Here is a 17,315-nt window from a genome sequence, read left to right as displayed (position 1 = left end):
AGAGACATGTCGGGTGTACAATACGGGATGAATAACCTCACCTAGAGGTCTGAGCAGCAGGAAACCCTGAGGGCCCACGGGTTGACAGAGTGCACGGTGGGGCAGAAAAAACAGAAGAGGTATTAGTCTCTAGGGTGTGGAGGTACTACCTCAATATCTAATCCTTGCTGTATTTTCTAAGAAAACGGTTCAGTTTACAGCGGAGTTTCAGTTAGTTTCATGACAAAAGTTGCCTATTATTAGAATACCAAGAAAAGTCGGAGTCAAAGTGCAGTTGTTGAAATGAAACAACACTGTGCAAAAGCCACTGAAAACTCATGTAAAACCGCAATGAAACCACAAGCTTCAAACAAGCAAGACTATGTTAAAGAAGCAGGTCACGGGCCAACGAATTAAAACAAACGAGCCTTTGGCAAAAAAAGTTACAAGTTAAAGGAAGTAAACTGTCACTGAACGTTACTTCCTCTCACGGCCTGACAGCGAGTCTTTGGAAGGAACACAAAAGAGTTTGACCTTTTGAATGCAATAGTCTCTCATGCGCAACAGACAGCAGACACTCAGCGGGGACAGTTCTGTGTAATTGTTTGACAGATTATGCGGTGACACATGTCCACGGCAAAAGGTTATCTGCTGAGCCGGACGGCGAACACACACAAACCAGAAGTTCCTTAAGTCACGGCAGGTGTAGGTAAACTCAAGATGCAACAGACCAGAGAACACTGCCATCGCGGATCCCAAACCTCATAATAAATTGCGTTGCATGTAAAGTGGAATTATTGTCTGAAAAAAGCGCAAGTGGCAGAACGCGTTGTGCAGAGACGTGGCCACTGCATTTAGTAGCGTGATTTTAGCACAGATCGCTACAAAGCCTGTGTATTTCATGAGTAGCCTTGGGGGGAGTGTGGGGGGGGGTCGTCACATCCAAATAGGCCATCTGGTCCTCATTGTATTGCATCCTTTTAAGAAATAATTAGGAATATTACAGAGTCGGCCCTGAATACATAAACAGAATTCCCATGAATCCACAAGTGGAGTTGTTGAAAGGGCTCCCTGAGGAGGCTGTTCTTGCTTCCTGCAAAGCCCTTTAAAATCTCCAAGTTATCAAAAAACACTCCTAGTAAATCTCTGCCCGACTAAAGCACACAATCACAGGAAGGAAGGAGATTCGGTGCCTACACAATAACTTCCCCCGTTGTTCTAAGTTATGCAAGGTGAAATCATGGTGGCTCCCACAAAAGAGCAAAATTCCCTAAAATGATGCTACTTTGACATTTTCAAGGCGCCGCTATGAAACAGGAAATAGTTTCAGCACACATTCCCCCCACGGGAAAAACTTTTTTTTTTTTTTCCATCGGACGGCGAAAGCCCGCTGCCTCTTCTTCTTCTCTTTTAAAGAGACGGTTTCCCTTTAAGCCTCGCAGAGCAGACGCTCCACGACAACTCGTATGGAAATACCTGAAGTCAGCATATTCTCCCTCGATGTAAGCGGGATAATCAGACATGCACACTATGCCTCCATGTTATCAAACAAACAATGCAGTGCACGTACCCATACACACCAGCGCGCAACCCTCATAATCCAGTGTGGGGCTTGAGTTTTTTTCACCCCCACTCTCAGGGTAGAAGAGATCGCTTAAAAAAAGAAAGCATGAACATTTCTTTGTCTGGGAATTCAGGGTCAGGTGATTGCCGACAGGAATTCTGGTTGGCTGGAAAGGACTTGCAAAATGTGGGCAGCGGGCCAAGAGGCTGTCTTGCAAGCAGGGCTGGAAATTTGCTGAAAACCTCATCTTCACCCTCATATCCATAGCACAGAGTTCATTTCCATAGCTGGGGGAGGGGTAAGGAGAAGAATGGGGGAGGGAAAACAGAGAGGGAGAGACGGAGAAGTCCACTGTAACACAAGGCACATGGAAAAGAAAAAAAAGAGGGAGAGCGAGAGGGAGGGAGGGAGAGACCCCGGTAACCCTTTCAGCCACAATGTCTGCGCTGCTGCAGAAACAGCAAAACTAAACTCTCAAAGCTGGCCATCATGTTACTCCTCAGGAGCACGGCTTTGATGCCAAAACAAATCGCTCTTTGTGTTAAAAAGTAAAAATAAGAAAAAAAAAAGACCAAAGCTTGCAATACGCCAGATGAAAAAAGAAGGAAAAACATAAATCCCAGCCTTTTAGAGCAACTTGTTAAAGAAGATCCTCTTCCGTTAGGCACACGCGTGCTGCCTACATGCCTCGTATATCACAGCATTCTGGGGACCCTAGAATGTCCTGCTAACCTTGCAGGCAATATTTCCTCCCTGGAGACGTTTTTAAGGCCGCCCTTACGAGAATAGAGATGGGGAAATGGGGAGGCATAAGTCATGGAAGACCCCATGTTGATACTACGGATACTCCTGCTTATGTAACAGGTCACACTACATCCCATTACTACCGGTAGGCACAATTTACATGACTGAGTATATGACCAATGTGTGGAACATTGAATATTTAACATCATGCAGCATCAGGAGCTTCTAATAATAAATAATGGTCAAAAGGGATGAAATAGCACATTAACTGAGCAGTGTTGTTTTGTACGCAGTAAAAAATACCAAAAGAAAGAACAAAGAAAGGTCTATAATTCTATAAAGATTCTTCTATTTCTATTTCGGGGTAGACAAGGTTTTCTCTGTTGTCATAGAGACATTTTTCTGGAAGGCTCAAGGACATCTTGTGTTTTTGACATTAGAAAGTTGACAAAACAATGTCACCACTAGGTCCCTTTGGTGGTCAAAGAAACCGTTGAAATTGGAAGAAAGCAGGAATCGATATCAGCATTTTTGTAGCAGAGGTCATTGCATGAACAAAGTAAGGAAATGCAGCAGTGACCTGTGCCAGAGGCCCTGCAATTCCACTGAAATAAATGGTACCTTCGTGAGATATCAACTGACCCATCAAATACACTTGGCCGTTAATGCACCACAAGACCTAGCCTCGGCCCTGGCAGCGTTTGTACCACACCTGACTTGTGATCTATGGTGGCTGGGACGGAGCTGGGGTACTCACCTCCATCTTCCACTTGGCCAGCCATTCCTCTCTGGTCCTCTTGCTAATGTAATAAGGGTCACCAGCCTGGAAGGTTATTCTGGGCATGGGCCTCTGACGAAGGCTGATCTCCCAACCAACTCCCCTCCTGCCTCGACCTGCCTGTTTATGCTGTTCAAAAAAAAAAAAAAAAGTTAGCTACTTGTTTTTGACTCCTTTTTCTCTCAAAAGAAAAAGTCCAGATCTGTGCTTCCAGTCGGCCACTAGTGCAGGTGACACAGACTCTGAGTAATAAGTGGTTGAGGCCGTAGAGTTAAAAAAAAGATGTGGTTTTGCATGTTGGTGTGCTGTATGGTGCCGTCGGCTTGTGATTGGTCGAGCAGCAAGAAGTGAGGCCACAGCGTTTAATCGCTCCTCCCTGGCAACAATATCGAGGTCCCCAGCACCAACTCATTTGTCAAGTTCCCAAGTGTATTTGATATTTCAAATCTATTCACCATTAGGTACCATTTCTTTCACAAGTCCACAGGCAAGAGAGCTACTCAGTTTTTTCTGGACCTTAAAAACTAGTTTTTCTCATCTAGCAATGGCGTGGATACACTCATACTTTTGCTGCGAGCATCATGTGGGAGAATAGGTGTCAAACAATGAAACAATACAGGAAAAAAGATTGAAGTAATAGAGATTTCAAATAGTATTTGCTGCTGCGAGCTAGAGGAGATTAATTTTTGGTTTTACACTTTGGCTTTTGTAACGACAAGGGAAGTGAGATTTAAGGTGTTTATTTGGGTTTTACACAAATTACAGCTAGTTGGTTCCCTCAGTTTATCATGTTAAGCTAGACAAAGTAAAAAAACGCAAGACTGGCATCTAACTCTCAGAGTGCAACGTTTCCTTTTTAAGGAGAACAAGTTATGACAAAGCCAGGCTCGCTAATTTCACCTATTTCCAGTTCCAGCTATGCTAAGCTAACTGGCTAAAGTCTTCTCATCTAACCCGGTCAAACTATTCCTGCCTAGCCACAGCCACGTAAACCTCCCCTCGCCAAGCACCGCTTGACTTACAAAGCTGCCTTTATAGGTTGACGTTTTTCTTTTTCCGGCGACAAAGCTTCTCCCTGGCTTCTGTTTAAGCTGCACCAGGACTACTTCTCCTGCTGGCAAGCAGAGGTTTGCGACAAGAAAGGGGATCACCCCTAGAAGGGAAGCTAGAGTCCTTGCAAGTGTGAAAGACACCCGAGCCACAGAAGAAGGAAGGAAAAGCAGACTGAGCAGAAATCTTACCTCGGTCTTGACTGCTTCCCGCCTGTCCTCCTCCTTGTGCTCCACATCTAGAGAGAAGACAGCGACACAATGGATGGCCTGAATCATTTGTAGGAGCGTCCTCGTATCTGTGTTAAGCTGAAGTGGCTTCGCTTTCATCAATAACCCACATGACACATTTATGAACTATAATTCAGTTCGCCCTCCACATCATCCCATGAACTACAAAATTAAAGTCGCATAAATAAAGCTGCTGAGAGGCGCTGGCTCGGGGAAACTCGTTCAGCTCGCTCAAAATCCCACACAACGGGGGGGGGGGGCTTGTGCAATGTGAAGGTTAGAGGGTTTCTAGTTGGCTTCCCGCTTTACGATGAGCGTGGAAACGGGCCAGTGTATTTTGGCACATGTCACACGGCCGACCTTAAATCCCCTCTTGATGGGACACACGGCTGCTTGCTGCAAGCATAGCACCTCCCACGCCGATGACATACCGTACTGTATGCAACGGTCTCCCTGCCATCTCCAAAGCCCCAACACACCAAGGCTTTAACGTGCATGAACAGGAGAGTATAGAATGATGCAATGATCATGATCATTCTGCACCAACGGTGTATTCTTACACTAGCTGCAGTGTTTACCCCCAGGTTTACAACTTTACAACTTCCGGGGGGGGGGGGGGGGGGGGTGATGTATTAGATGTAAACAGGGAAGTAACAGTGGTGCTCTCTGCCCCGCTGCTGCAAGCGCCACACGGACATTTTTTCACCATATTAATATCAGTGTGGAACTGCCGTGCGTGTGAAAAAAAATAACACCGAAGGAAATTGTAAAAAATTAAATTGGGGGCTTATAATGGTAGGGGAAACACTGACCTATACTTTAGAAGATCAAAAAGATCTCTTTTTGCTGCAGTTCAGTTTTGTGACTTTGATAAAATTGAACTTTCTTGTTTTTTGTTCTTCTGAGTTTGTATCCTTGTGGCTGAATTGCTTATTGTAAGTCACTTTGGATAAAAGCGTCAGCTAAATGGCATATAACGTAATGAAATAAACTGAATATCAAGTCCCCATCCCAGTGCGTTTTGCAGTCAATAATTAGTCAATAATTGATCCTTATCACTTATTTTACTTTTAGTATTTTATTCTAGTATTCCTACTTTAAATAACCAAAATATTTATTTCCTAAAACACAAACATTGCAAGGATTCAGAATTCTTGAATAGTAAGAGCAGTTTATTAGGACGAGGAGGAAGTTGTAAAATCCGACGCAGCAGCAGGGTAAGACTGACAAAAATAGCACCAAAAATAATAGGTGAAACCGCAATCTAATAAAGAAATATCTTGAATAGAATAAAAGCTTGAGTTGGGATTTCCCACTAGCTCGGCCATGATTTAAGATGAGGGGGTCCACAAGACCAACATGGGTTAATCATTCCTTAACCGCATTGTTTGCGTGTGTTTAGCGGAGCAGTGTGGGGATAGCCAGCAAGAGTGGAAACAACCCAACCGAAACACAGACACAGCAGCGTCACCAGTAATGATTCTGGAAAAAGGTGGACACAAATCAGTGTCATCGCAGAAGCTAGAAAGGAACCCCTCTGCCGTTACTTTCACAACGTTCGATTATTCGACGCAAGCAAATGTTTCCAGTGGCGAGACAAGTGACACCGGCGCAGTCACTCAGCTGTGCCTTTAAGGTGCACAATAAAAAAAGTTTCAAAATTGTACCTAAATTCATCATTCTCACAGTGCCTACGTTTCCTGAAGGCAACGCAGTTGAGGAAGGTTTTTAGCCTTCTTTGTTAAGGTGTCACTTGTGATTACACGCCCTTCTGAGTTGATGCCACGCCCCCTGAACCAGATTAGAGCTACAAGTCTGAAAGTGAAAAATACCCCCTGAAAGTGAAATTACAATTAGAAAAAATAAGAAACTGAATCTGAAAACATTAAAGTCTACGACTGAAAAAATGAGAACTCAAAATTCAACTCAAAATTATATATGACCCCAAAATATTTTTCATTCACTTGTTTTTAAATACATTGTTGTATATTTAATTTTTCAAGCCCAATACCCAAACTTTCAGGTTTTCAAAAACGATGGAAACCTTTGGCCTGGATTTGGATCCATAGCCCGTCCACTGGGTCGCAGCCCAGACGCTATCGTTACACTTGAGCCCTGAGGGTCTCGGGACAACTCCTGAAGGCGTGTTCTCTGCCCTGCAGACCCGTCCAAACGTCGCCCTTGAATCTGCCGCTTCAAGCTGGTTCCACGTGTAGCTGAGTCCCCTGCTGCTCCCCCTTTTGCTCTTTTTCTTCCCGTCCCTCTCTCCTCGTCCTTACCGGGGGAAAAAGTGACGATTCGACGAATGTGTGCGGCGGTGTGGACTGCCAAGGTCACTGGGTTTGTTAGGGGAGCTGCCTCTCGTTGCCCACACACAGTATACCGTGTCCAATTAGAGCGCGGCCCGCCTCCCGTATTACTAGAGCGCAGTTCCCCTCCAGCTCAAGTCCTTCCCGTGCCCTCCAGATGGATAACAGAGACCCTTTTTAGCGGACTACTGATCTACCACAATGTGCATCCCCCAGGACTGTGTGCACTTTTAGTTGATGTTAACTAAATTCTAAATTCGCGAGGCATATTTAATTTCTTAATCCTCTCGAGCACATATGTCAAACCCGCGGCCCGCCGGTCGGATCATCAGCGCCACCCCCTCCGCATGGTTTTAATGCTCTGGCCCGCTTTCGAGCAAAGTGGGCGTCTGTTCACCCTGTAGTTGTCGTTTCAATGTCTCAGCGTGTGTGTGTTTGTGGCTTGCAAACAACCACCGCATGGGCTGCGTTCGCCATTGCAGTCTAGTTTAGTCTTTTCTTCTTTGTGGCCAAAACGACTACACCAACTTCTTAGTTCCTCTTTTTGTCTGCTGTTTGTTGTCGTTCAGTATATATTTGTTCCACTGCAAATATGGAGCACTTAGCATCTGATCTTGATCTCGTGTCATTTTGTGTGTCTACTCTTCTTTCTTTTAGGACGGTAATGTGACAATTTAAACTGATCTTGTCTTATAGCTACTTTGTGATAAAAAATGTGATACTGATAATTTGATACATGAACATTGACTGTAAAGTAGTATAAACGAGTCAAACAATGTAATCTACCCCTTCTGGTCAGATGTAAATGAAAAAGAACAAAGCCAAGTACTACTACTGCAAGCGTTCTTTGTTTTAAAGCAGTTTGGGATTGGCCCGTTTGGGCCAGCGGCTAAAAGCTGCTAAACGCTAACAACGGCAACAATGCTGAAGGCAAGGTGAATGAACAGAAGGCAAACTGGAGAGTTGGTGCTACGTTTCTGAAATGTCACCAGTTAGTTAACCAGTCTCCACTCCCCATTACGCATAACTTAATAGCTCCTTTGCTGGGTGAGACCCGCTCTCCAGCGCATTAGTAGATTATGGAAACACTGTTTTACGTTGGCTATTGGCTAACCAGTGGGACACACTCACATGCACACAGAGCCAAAGCCTTGACTACAACACACAGAGGGAGAGTGACTCCATTCCTCTGCGCAGATAGACGTAACTCTTCCTCCCTAACTCCTCTTTACTTTGAGAAATAGTAGTTTGCTGCTCTGACGATCATACAGAGAGTATACATACAATGCACAATGTTTACACAGATCATATGAACCAGACTTGTTCGTCGCCATGGTTATCCCACAGTTCTGCTTCAAAGCTAAGTAACAGATCCTAGAAACACCGATCAGGTGAATACCGAGTGCAGTCTCGGTTTGTAAAGAGTTCTGGGCACGACGCCATCCACCTGGCAAGGCCCCCCACGGGGAGATGGCCACAGCAGAGACCTGCTAGCTCCCAACAGAGGCTCGTTGCCAGGAGACAGCTCGCTCCTCCCCTCGCTTTATTTACTCCACTCCTCATCAAGGTCACGGGCGGTCTCAGAGACAGAGAGAGACGGGGGTCGAAGTGATATTGTTCATCTACATCCTCAACTAGAAAGACCAACCTGTCCCAACAGTGCCCCTCCTGATTGGTAGTGTCGTTAGATGCTCAGGTTTTCTGCTCTTGTTGGTGCACATTCACTTCTAATTGGAGCCAACTCAATCTTCTATGATGATTTATACAGAAAAGTGTGCAGTTTGCATTTTAAATAGTTATTTTACAGAACAATTCAATTAATTGATTTGCTTGGATTAGATTCTTGGAAGCAATCATATTGTCAGGAGAAAATGTCAGTAAAATAGTGCTCAAATAGTGTTACATTTTTTCACACAATTATGTGATGTGCTTCAACATTATATTTTAAAGGTTTAAAGCACCTGCCTAGCAGCAAACAGCTATTTAAAGATCTAAAGATAAGGTAATGTCTACCTGAGCAAAGACTGAGGTCCCTCTTCCTGTGTGTTTTGTTATCCGATCTTCTTTGTGGATAGAGCAGCGCCTGCTGCGCCTGCTTTTGGTTTGTGTTCATGCATGTAAACGTGCCCCACAGGCTGGCTCCTGAGCAACGTAAAACATCCATTTTCAAAATGAATCATTCTTCCATTTTCTGTGTCAATTAATATGCTGTATCACAGTTTTAGGAGGGATTTCTGTCAACAGACTACTCCATTAATGATGGGGTTTCTTATTAGTTATTATTATTATTAACCTTATTAATTACTACTTTAAAGGTTTTTGGAAAAGTTACAATCAAAAGGCATACAACTTGTACTTGTGTGCTGTTGTGGTTATTAAAAATGGTTTGTCGGCTAACTTATATGTAGATGTCGGGTCCAATTTAAATCTCAATTTGGTCAGATGATGAACGGTGCATATTCAAACTGGTTGTGCATGTTAGTAAGCCACAGTTATTCAAAAGAAATATAGCATGTATACCATTTGGTATAATAGATGAATATAGATATAAACATTATCATCAAGATGTACATATTCTTTACGCACTGATATTTACTTGCACTTTTCCTACTTTCCTACATTAGTTGTGCAAAACATTTGGCCTTGTTACAAATCCTGGCCTCAGATGGCGTGCCGTCCATTTACGGTTTGTTAGTCAACATCATGTAATAGTCACATGCACATGGCTTTCGCTGCCAGATCCACAGATAGCCGAGCCAAACGACTCCAAGCCAAAAAGACTCACATTTGGTTGGGCGCTCCAGTTTCCGCCTCCCTCGTTTCTTGCAAGGCGTCGTGGAGCCGTCCTCCCGGTCTCTCTCCGAGTCCTGGTCCTCCCGGCCGAGCAGGAACCCGTCCTCCGGGGACTGACTCGGACTCTGACCCTGGGAGCTGCCCTCTACCCGGCAGGAGGAAGGCTCTCTGGGGATCCCGTTCTCCTCTTCCCTCCTCTCCTGTTTGGGGAAGCAGGCGCTGGGCGTCCTGTCTCTGTGCCCGCCCGCGTCTCCGTTGTGGACCTGTGCCATGGGCGGCCTACCCACTCCGGTGTGGCTGTTGCCCACACCCGTGACGCCTTTGAGAGAGCCACAGCTCTCGACCTGCAGGGGGGGGAGGTTGAAATGTCAACGTCCTGGCCATCTGTCGGCTCTAGGGGCTGTTTTTGCCGCAGCAGCATGTTAGAATTTGAGGTTCCGAGGTTGATCATGAGTGTTTAGCCTGTCGGCAGTCCCGCCGCATCCCTGGGTACGCTGTAGCTGGTAGCAATGAACAAAACCTTTCAGGAAATACAACATATCATCCTGCAGTCTCGACACCAGGAGCAACGATAAAACCGCGGGCGCTTACAGACCGAGGATAAGAACCCCTTAGTTTCTGATTGCATAATGGCCTGTTTGAAATACAGCATTCGTCTATTTCCTATTAGATGAGCTTAATTTACCTTAAATCAACCCTCTCAGCTCTATCTGAATCAAACACGCAGATCAACGTCTACAGTTATTAGCTACTGAATTATGACTTTCCCCCTTCAGCTCTATTAAACTAGAGTTGTAAACTTCAAAGCTGTGCCAGTAAACCTGCTGTACATTTATGTACTTGTGAGGGATTACATTCAAGTTCATCAGGTACACCACCGAGCTTCCTATAGTCGTGCATTTGTGATTACAGCAGCACGGAAATATGTCAAGAATGTTGGCTGTTTGACAGCAAAGAGGTTTTTCCCTCCGTCCACTTAGAAACGCCCAGTTAAACCATTTCATTCTATGCGGGGAAGCAAATTCAAAGAGAGACAACCTAATCCAAAGCTCTTGTTAAAGTCACAAAGGCACAATGATATTCAGTTCTTGAACCTTGCCTCACATAAAAAGAAAGCAGCATCTGTCTTGGGAGACCTGGAATTTTTATTTTTTTTACAGATTTACGCAAGTTTAACAAACTGAAGGTGTGCTCCTAAAATGAGCCATACAAACAGGCTTTCTCTGGCAATCCCATTACTGGGGACAGAAATTGGAGCACGTCTTGTGAGATCAGGCTGTTGACACTGATGAGAGCAGCGCTGAAGCTTTCATCTCCTGTAGGAACAGCAGTCTGCATTTAAGGCAGGCCACAAGAAAAGCCTCCTTTCAGCCGGTGATCTTCAACAAACACGCAGATGCTGTGCTTGAAGCCAAAGGGTCAAATGTAATCTCATTCTTGCAGATTGAAATAGAACACATTATTTAAAAAGGTATCTAACGTGACCCAGAGACCTATAAAATGTCTCTGTGATGAATTCAATGCAAATTGCATCTGTGAAGTGAAAGTCCAAGCCCAAACTGTATTGGAAAACAAAGCTGCATCACGCCCATGTCCTTTGTTTTGTTTTTAAACCATTTCTCAAAGGCCACAAAACTGACTTTGTCCTAACCCAGAATTAACGGATGATCTGTTTAGACACAATTAATGAAAACAACAAATCCAGAGTTGATGTTCTCTCATTTCAGAAGTGTGTGTGTGTGTGTGTGTGTGTGTGTGTGTGTGTGTGTGTGTGTGTGTGTGTGTGTGTGTGTGTGTGTGTGTGTGTGCTCACAAAGGGTACACTCAACTGACACTAAAAGAGTTGTGGAACAAATGAGTGACCCAGTGAACTATGTGTGACCATTGCCAGAGGTCAAAGTTCATAGTCAGTGAATCAGGCAGCTCAGACAGGCGGACAGGGGTCAAGATAAAACACTACCTAATTTACTGCTGCAGCACCACGGCTTGCATACAAGGACTTTAAGAACAATATGCTTGGTAAGCAGAGTATTGACAAACCCGTTATTAACATTATCTAACTATGCAGTTTCCCTTTGCTCTATTGGCCACTACTCTTTTGTTTTTACAACCCACAACCGCTTAAACCCACTGATATGTAAATGTAATCAACTTTGCTTTTGTTGCACGTTTTCAAGCTTCAAGTCTTTCAACATTTCCTATCAGGTCCCATATTACGTTTTCAAGTACACTAATTTAGAGAAAGTATCAACAACAACACAACTGGCGCCTCTGGCACATGTGGTCAATCCCTCCCCCGACCCCCTTCCATCCCACTGCATGTATAGTTTATGAAAGCTGAAACGACACCTTTATGTTTATACAGAGGAACAACCAAATATATACTTTTTAGCCAAGGCTGTCTGAAAATGATTAATAGCGTCTTGTTTCTCTCTAACACTGCAGGACCTCCCCCCCCATTGTGTAGATATTTGGAACAGCTGCTTTGTGACTGAATAATGTGGTTTTCTTTTTTTACTTGAATATAAAGAATGAACATATCTAGCAAAAGACCAGAATGAGCCAAATTATCTGTTCACTATGACCACGGGTGAAGGAATTCTTAAAAGGGAGGGGAATTCCTGAAAAGGCATTGACTATTACTTTTGTATATTACAATCTATCTAGCGTGTCATGTGGACACCAATCAGAACGTGCATGCGTGAATGGAGGAATGGATGTGGTAGTAAAATGTTAGATCAACACTCACTGGGAACTGCTTGCGCTTTCTTACAAGCTTGCCAACTTTACAAGAGGAACTGCTTTTGGGCGCCTTCTCCTTCATCCGCTCCATGTCCAGTATTGTGCTTTCACCCTGTCACCAAAAAAAAAAAAAAAACACAACAAGATTTATACCATGCTGATCGAGGAACCGAGCCGGTTATCTATGGGAATGTCCGATTCACCCACAAAGCCCCTCCCCCCCCTTTCCAGGTTTTGCACACAGTAAGCATTTCACCCGAAAGGTGCAGCGCAGGAGTGCCGCTAGATGTGCGGGACACACACAAAAACTGCACCAGACTGAAACACTTGAACACTTGGCGGGGGACTGCAGGGGGTCCTTGAGTGTGTTTGGCTGAGTGGACAATGAGACGGATTGAGCGCACGCTCCTTTGAACGAGGCTGAAGTGAGAGCCCCGCGGCCGCAGCGCTGACCTCCTGAAGACAATCCCCTCTTGACACCATCACAAAAGACGTTGACCGGGCCCCCCACCTTCCCCTGCTGTAATTTCCCTTTGATTAATAAAGCGGTCAACCCCCCCCCCCCCCCCCGTGAACAAAGCCCCCGTGTTCGCCACCACCAAGTGCCCCTGGAGTTGATGGGAGAAAAGGTGATCCTAATGTAGATGCTTGGAGTTAAATTTTTACTGAAAAGGAACATCAGCACCGGGTCTGACTGCAAATGAGACTGCGGGGCCGTTCCGGGACAGCTGGTGTGGGGGGTTGGTTCATATTAAATTCCTTCAGTATGGAGCGGGGGCCTTCCCTCAAGGATAAATGACCTTTGCGCACACTGAAACAAAGTTCCTCGGCTGACTTGTGGGCCACTTTTATTTTAATCTCAGGCTCTGTGTAGTGGAATAACAGGGCAGTAGTTAACTGCTAGACGGCGTTGTCTTTGCACAACATGGTGTTAGCTACAGAGACACACTTCTGTGACTTAAAGAGAAGAAGGTGAGACCAAGTGCAACACCTTTTGAATTCCTGGAAATAAGTTGCAAATAAAAATTGCATTTGGAGTGTAGGACTACATCATAACATGAAAACAAACACAAGTTGTGGAGCAATCAGCGGTGTATTATATACACGACTATACGTTCAGTTTTGTGCCTCGCATCCAAAGGTCTGAAAACTACATTTCAATCGAACATCAAACCTCTAAAAGAATAGTTGAGACCACAAGTTCTATTTATTAAGCGCTGTGTAATCTTATCTTCATCTACTCGCTGGTAGTTTGTCCGGTTGGTATTTTTTTCTTTTCTTTTCAAGATCACTTTTAGGACTTCTATCGTTTTTTCACGATTGAAACGCGTGTTGAAATCATATGATATGATCCAAACCACACTACTTGGATGTTTGAGGGGAGATTTGTATGCACCTAACTGCCGTTTTCCTGCATGAAGAGTCTGTAAGTTGCTCTAAAAAAGATTACATTCTGGTGTCACGCTGAAATCTGTGACCCGATTCTGTGACACTAGAAAAATGATTGACAAGATGGAGCATTGTATCTGCTATCAGAATGTGTCAACCTAGACATAAGCTTTCATGTTTCCTATGGCATTGTCATATAACAGACTATATCTATCAGTCCATGTGGGTCTGTCACTTACGTGTGCACAATTAAAACATAACTACTTGACCACCAGAGAGTTGCTGTTTTGGGCCAAAACTACAATTTGACAGGTCCACAGTATAGGTTGTAACACCGGCAAGGGACCTTTCTGATGTATGATAATCTTGTTTTGGGTTTTTTTCCTAAATTACCCAGTAAAGGCAAAAATGAGCGAAAATAATTATTTTAAAAGGCGTCAATAAACACAGGCAGGTTGGTGTTTGGTTAGGATGATTAGGCCGTGTTACATCCTGAGAGTGTTTGTGGCTGAATTTGAATAAATCCCTCAACTCTTCCAGTCCCACTGTGATATGCAGATTTGCAGGGAGGGAGATGGATGTGATCAGAGCAGAGTTTACCACTGAGTCTTATTTTAAATGTAGATGTAATGCCTCTCTGAGAGGACATGTTTTGCCCCTTCATTGTCTGATTACTAGTAGAGAGCCTCCCCACCTTCCTCCCCCCATACAGGGAGGCCGAATTTGCATAGATAATGGCACGTTTTGAATGCAGCGTGGTGCGCAGGCTCATTTGGGAACTGCTTACATGGATGACACAATTCAGTGGTGCTTTACACCAGCCTCAGCGCTCAGGCGCACGCCATTTTCACACAGCTTCACCTGAATATTTTCGGAAAACGAAAAATGTGAAAAAAAGCCTGAAATCTGATTTGTTGTTGCCTCGAGTGAACCCTACTACATTGTCAATACCGCTGCACTTCTTCTGTTTGGGTAGCCGGTTATTTCAAGCAATGTCTGTTGCCAGGCAACAAGACTAAGGGCAGTACTGCGTAATGGGAATGTAGGGGAAGAGGACAGACCCCCCCTCCCAGTAAAAAAAGCTGTAGAGCCATTCCAGCTCCAGCGCAACATACACCAGCCAACGCCCCCGTCACCAACCACCATCACAACAGCCAATGTCACATAATACAGCTGCATCTCGCCACTGCCTGCGAGGAGCATTAGTGTTGCCGCAGCTACGCATGGACTCTAATGACGAACCCGTCTGCATGATTAAAGGTGGACGTGGCACTTCCCATACTGTTGGATTATTTGGTGGAAGTATAAGGTTTCTCTTTGAACAGGAGGAATTGATGCAACGCCAGTCGGTCTAAAGATATTAAATTCATCATTTGAAGGATCAATTAATTCCATTCATAAATGTGGAGGCGTTTCTAATGGCCGTACAAACCCCCCATTAATAACACTATAATGACATTTCTTTACCAAACACACTCATGCATAGATGCCCTTCATGAAAATATATATATTTTTTTTAGGATAAGGCACACTGTACCTGGCTGGATGAACTCAGGATATACTAATACCCTTTTAAATCTCATGCATTTGAGAGCTTTAGAACAAATGCATTTTTCACAGATGGAGACTCAAATCCAATATTAATTCACAATTACCTTGAGTTGTACAAAAAGACAAAACATGACCAAATGACCTCCACGAATCCCGGAAGTTGAGAAATCCCGGAGGACTTTGCAACATAGCGAGCTTCAGAGGAGAGTCTGAGGCACACACGCTTATGATGAGAACGTTTCTTACCATTCTGTTTCCAGGTGAATCATCGTAGTCTGAGCCTTTGAAAGCTGTGGTGTTGGTGTTGGTGACCGTGTTGGACGGCATCGTTGAGCGTGTGATGGGGGCTAATGGGCGTAAGGGATAATGGGGCGACGATGGAGATGTTGAGGTGAAAATAAACTCAGGAACAAAAAAAGAAAAAAAATGACGGATGGTCCCTCTTCTCTCGGCTCTCCTGGAAGGCAAAGAGGGGAAAGTGACAAAAGAATAAGTGTTGCAATGCTTTCTCTCACAGGGGAGCTTACTGCTGCAGTGGCACATTTTGTGCGAGTTTCCTCATAACAGTTTTGGTTAAATTTACATCAGCTTTCTTTTGTGCAGGTTACGTGTAGGAACCTCCCAGGTTTCTATAGGCTACTACCACCTATAGGGCCCTTCTCACCACATGGATGTATGGGTACACAGTCGTCTACATTAAATGGCTGCTGATATCGGGTCACAAGCCCAAAGAACGCTGCAGACATAAATTCAGAATGATAATGTTGTTTTTATAATGGTTCATGTTAAAGTTACAGTATAGCTGCACACATAGTGGAGCCACAGTAAGTGAAAATGTTTTTAAAAAAAGGCTCATATGTTCTGGTGACCCAAAAAGTGATGACAACCGGTTCTGATTATTATTCTATATTTTTTGGGGGCTGAAAAATAATACACTCAGGCAAAAACCAGAACGTGTTATCCCATAAAAATGGATTATTGGGCCACGGTGGCGTTTAATGTCCCCGCATTTCCACGCACATGAAGCCACCACAAGGCCACGCAGCTGACAGCACTGCGATCGGTTAACTTGCATTTATCATTTCATTAGCTAGTTGATCCATTCAAATGTCAAAGTTTCAACGCCTCGGCGGGGGAAGTATACAATGTGACCGGGGGGATTGTGGCTCTGTTACAGGCCACGGCCACTCGTGTGCAAATCCCCGTTATATTTCTTGTTGTAATGCGGCTGATGTTAGTGGGAGCAGTGGACCCGGTGCTGTGCTGTAAATTAGTTCAATGTCAAGTGCACATCGCGATGTCCAATCAGCACATCTGCAAAAAAATGAGCCCTTATTCGCTGTTTCCCCGTTTCCTTCGAGCGCCTTCCGCTCTCGGGTCTCACGTTTTTGTTCACATGAAGGTTACCCTTCCTGCGCGGTTAGCCATGCCGGGGTTAAACGGATTCAAAGTCGCGTATCGCTGTGTGATCGCTAACCGATTTCTCCCCCTCCCAACTGGGTCCCGGGGCTGACCTTTTTTTGTCTCGCTTGCTCCCGGAGCCTCCTTCCTCTTCTCTCCCCGTCCTCCACCTCCCCGGCCGGCCAGCTCTCCTCCGGATGCACCGCTCTCACTGCAGGGGCCTGCAGACTGTGCCGGCCGCTGCAGGGTCCTAAAGTCCGCCGTTTCACCGCCGTGAATTAGGAGAGGGGGGCCGAAGGTGGTCCAAGAGAAACGAGTTCACCCCATGGACCCCCCCCCTACTGCCCCAATACAAACATCTAAAGCTATTTTTAAGAAGTAGAGTCACATTGAGATATCACGGCTGGGATTTTTTTTAATCAATATGTATAGTTTGATGTAGTCCGGTGACATCAAAGAACAAATTAAAACAATAAGTGACAACAAACAAATATTAATCACCTGTTATGCATCTCGGGCCAACATTTTACATCAAAGGTTCACTCGTTTGTGCCCAACTGGAAAACTTCCATGCTTAATGTTTAAACTCAGGTTGCACCTGAGGGACCTTTGAGTCACCCTGCAGGCCTCAAGAACAACTTGGGCTGCTCTGATGTGACCTCAGTGCACAAAGTAAACACCAGACACCACTTCCCCTTAGAGAAATTTGGTTTTCAGTATGTTGATTTTATTGTTTATTGCTACCATGCCCCCCACCCAGAGTACAATTTACTGCAATTAGAAAA

The 17,315-nt window shown here is 44.6% G+C and overlaps 1 protein-coding gene across 3 annotated transcripts in view; it reads right to left on the bottom strand.

The window, feature by feature from the left end:
* The window catches only part of dnmt3ab (DNA (cytosine-5-)-methyltransferase 3 alpha b), a 32,319-nt gene extending 15,573 nt beyond the window's left edge, over positions 1 to 16,746 (bottom strand). The window contains exons 1-6 of one of the 3 annotated variants that reach the window (XM_037486755.2): positions 16,644 to 16,746; positions 15,376 to 15,586; positions 12,197 to 12,301; positions 9,440 to 9,791; positions 4,307 to 4,353; positions 3,045 to 3,194 (exon numbers count right to left, since the gene is read on the bottom strand). In XM_037486755.2, the coding sequence (XP_037342652.1) occupies positions 3,045 to 3,194; positions 4,307 to 4,353; positions 9,440 to 9,791; positions 12,197 to 12,301; positions 15,376 to 15,456 (735 nt within the window). In that variant the 5' untranslated portion in view covers positions 15,457 to 15,586; positions 16,644 to 16,746. Of the gene's footprint in view, positions 1 to 1,549; positions 2,936 to 3,044; positions 3,195 to 4,306; positions 4,354 to 9,439; positions 9,792 to 12,196; positions 12,302 to 15,375; positions 15,587 to 16,643 lie in introns of those variants that run through there. The other 2 variants (XM_037486756.2, XM_037486757.2) reach the window with 2 other exon arrangements.
* Positions 16,747 to 17,315: the final 569 nt, after the last annotated feature.

Source organism: Pungitius pungitius, chromosome 14, assembly GCF_949316345.1.
Source record: "Pungitius pungitius chromosome 14, fPunPun2.1, whole genome shotgun sequence".
Lineage (NCBI taxonomy): Eukaryota > Metazoa > Chordata > Actinopteri > Perciformes > Gasterosteidae > Pungitius > Pungitius pungitius.
The sequence above is the reverse complement of the archived record's forward strand: the minus strand, read 5'-3'. Positions and strand labels throughout refer to the sequence as shown.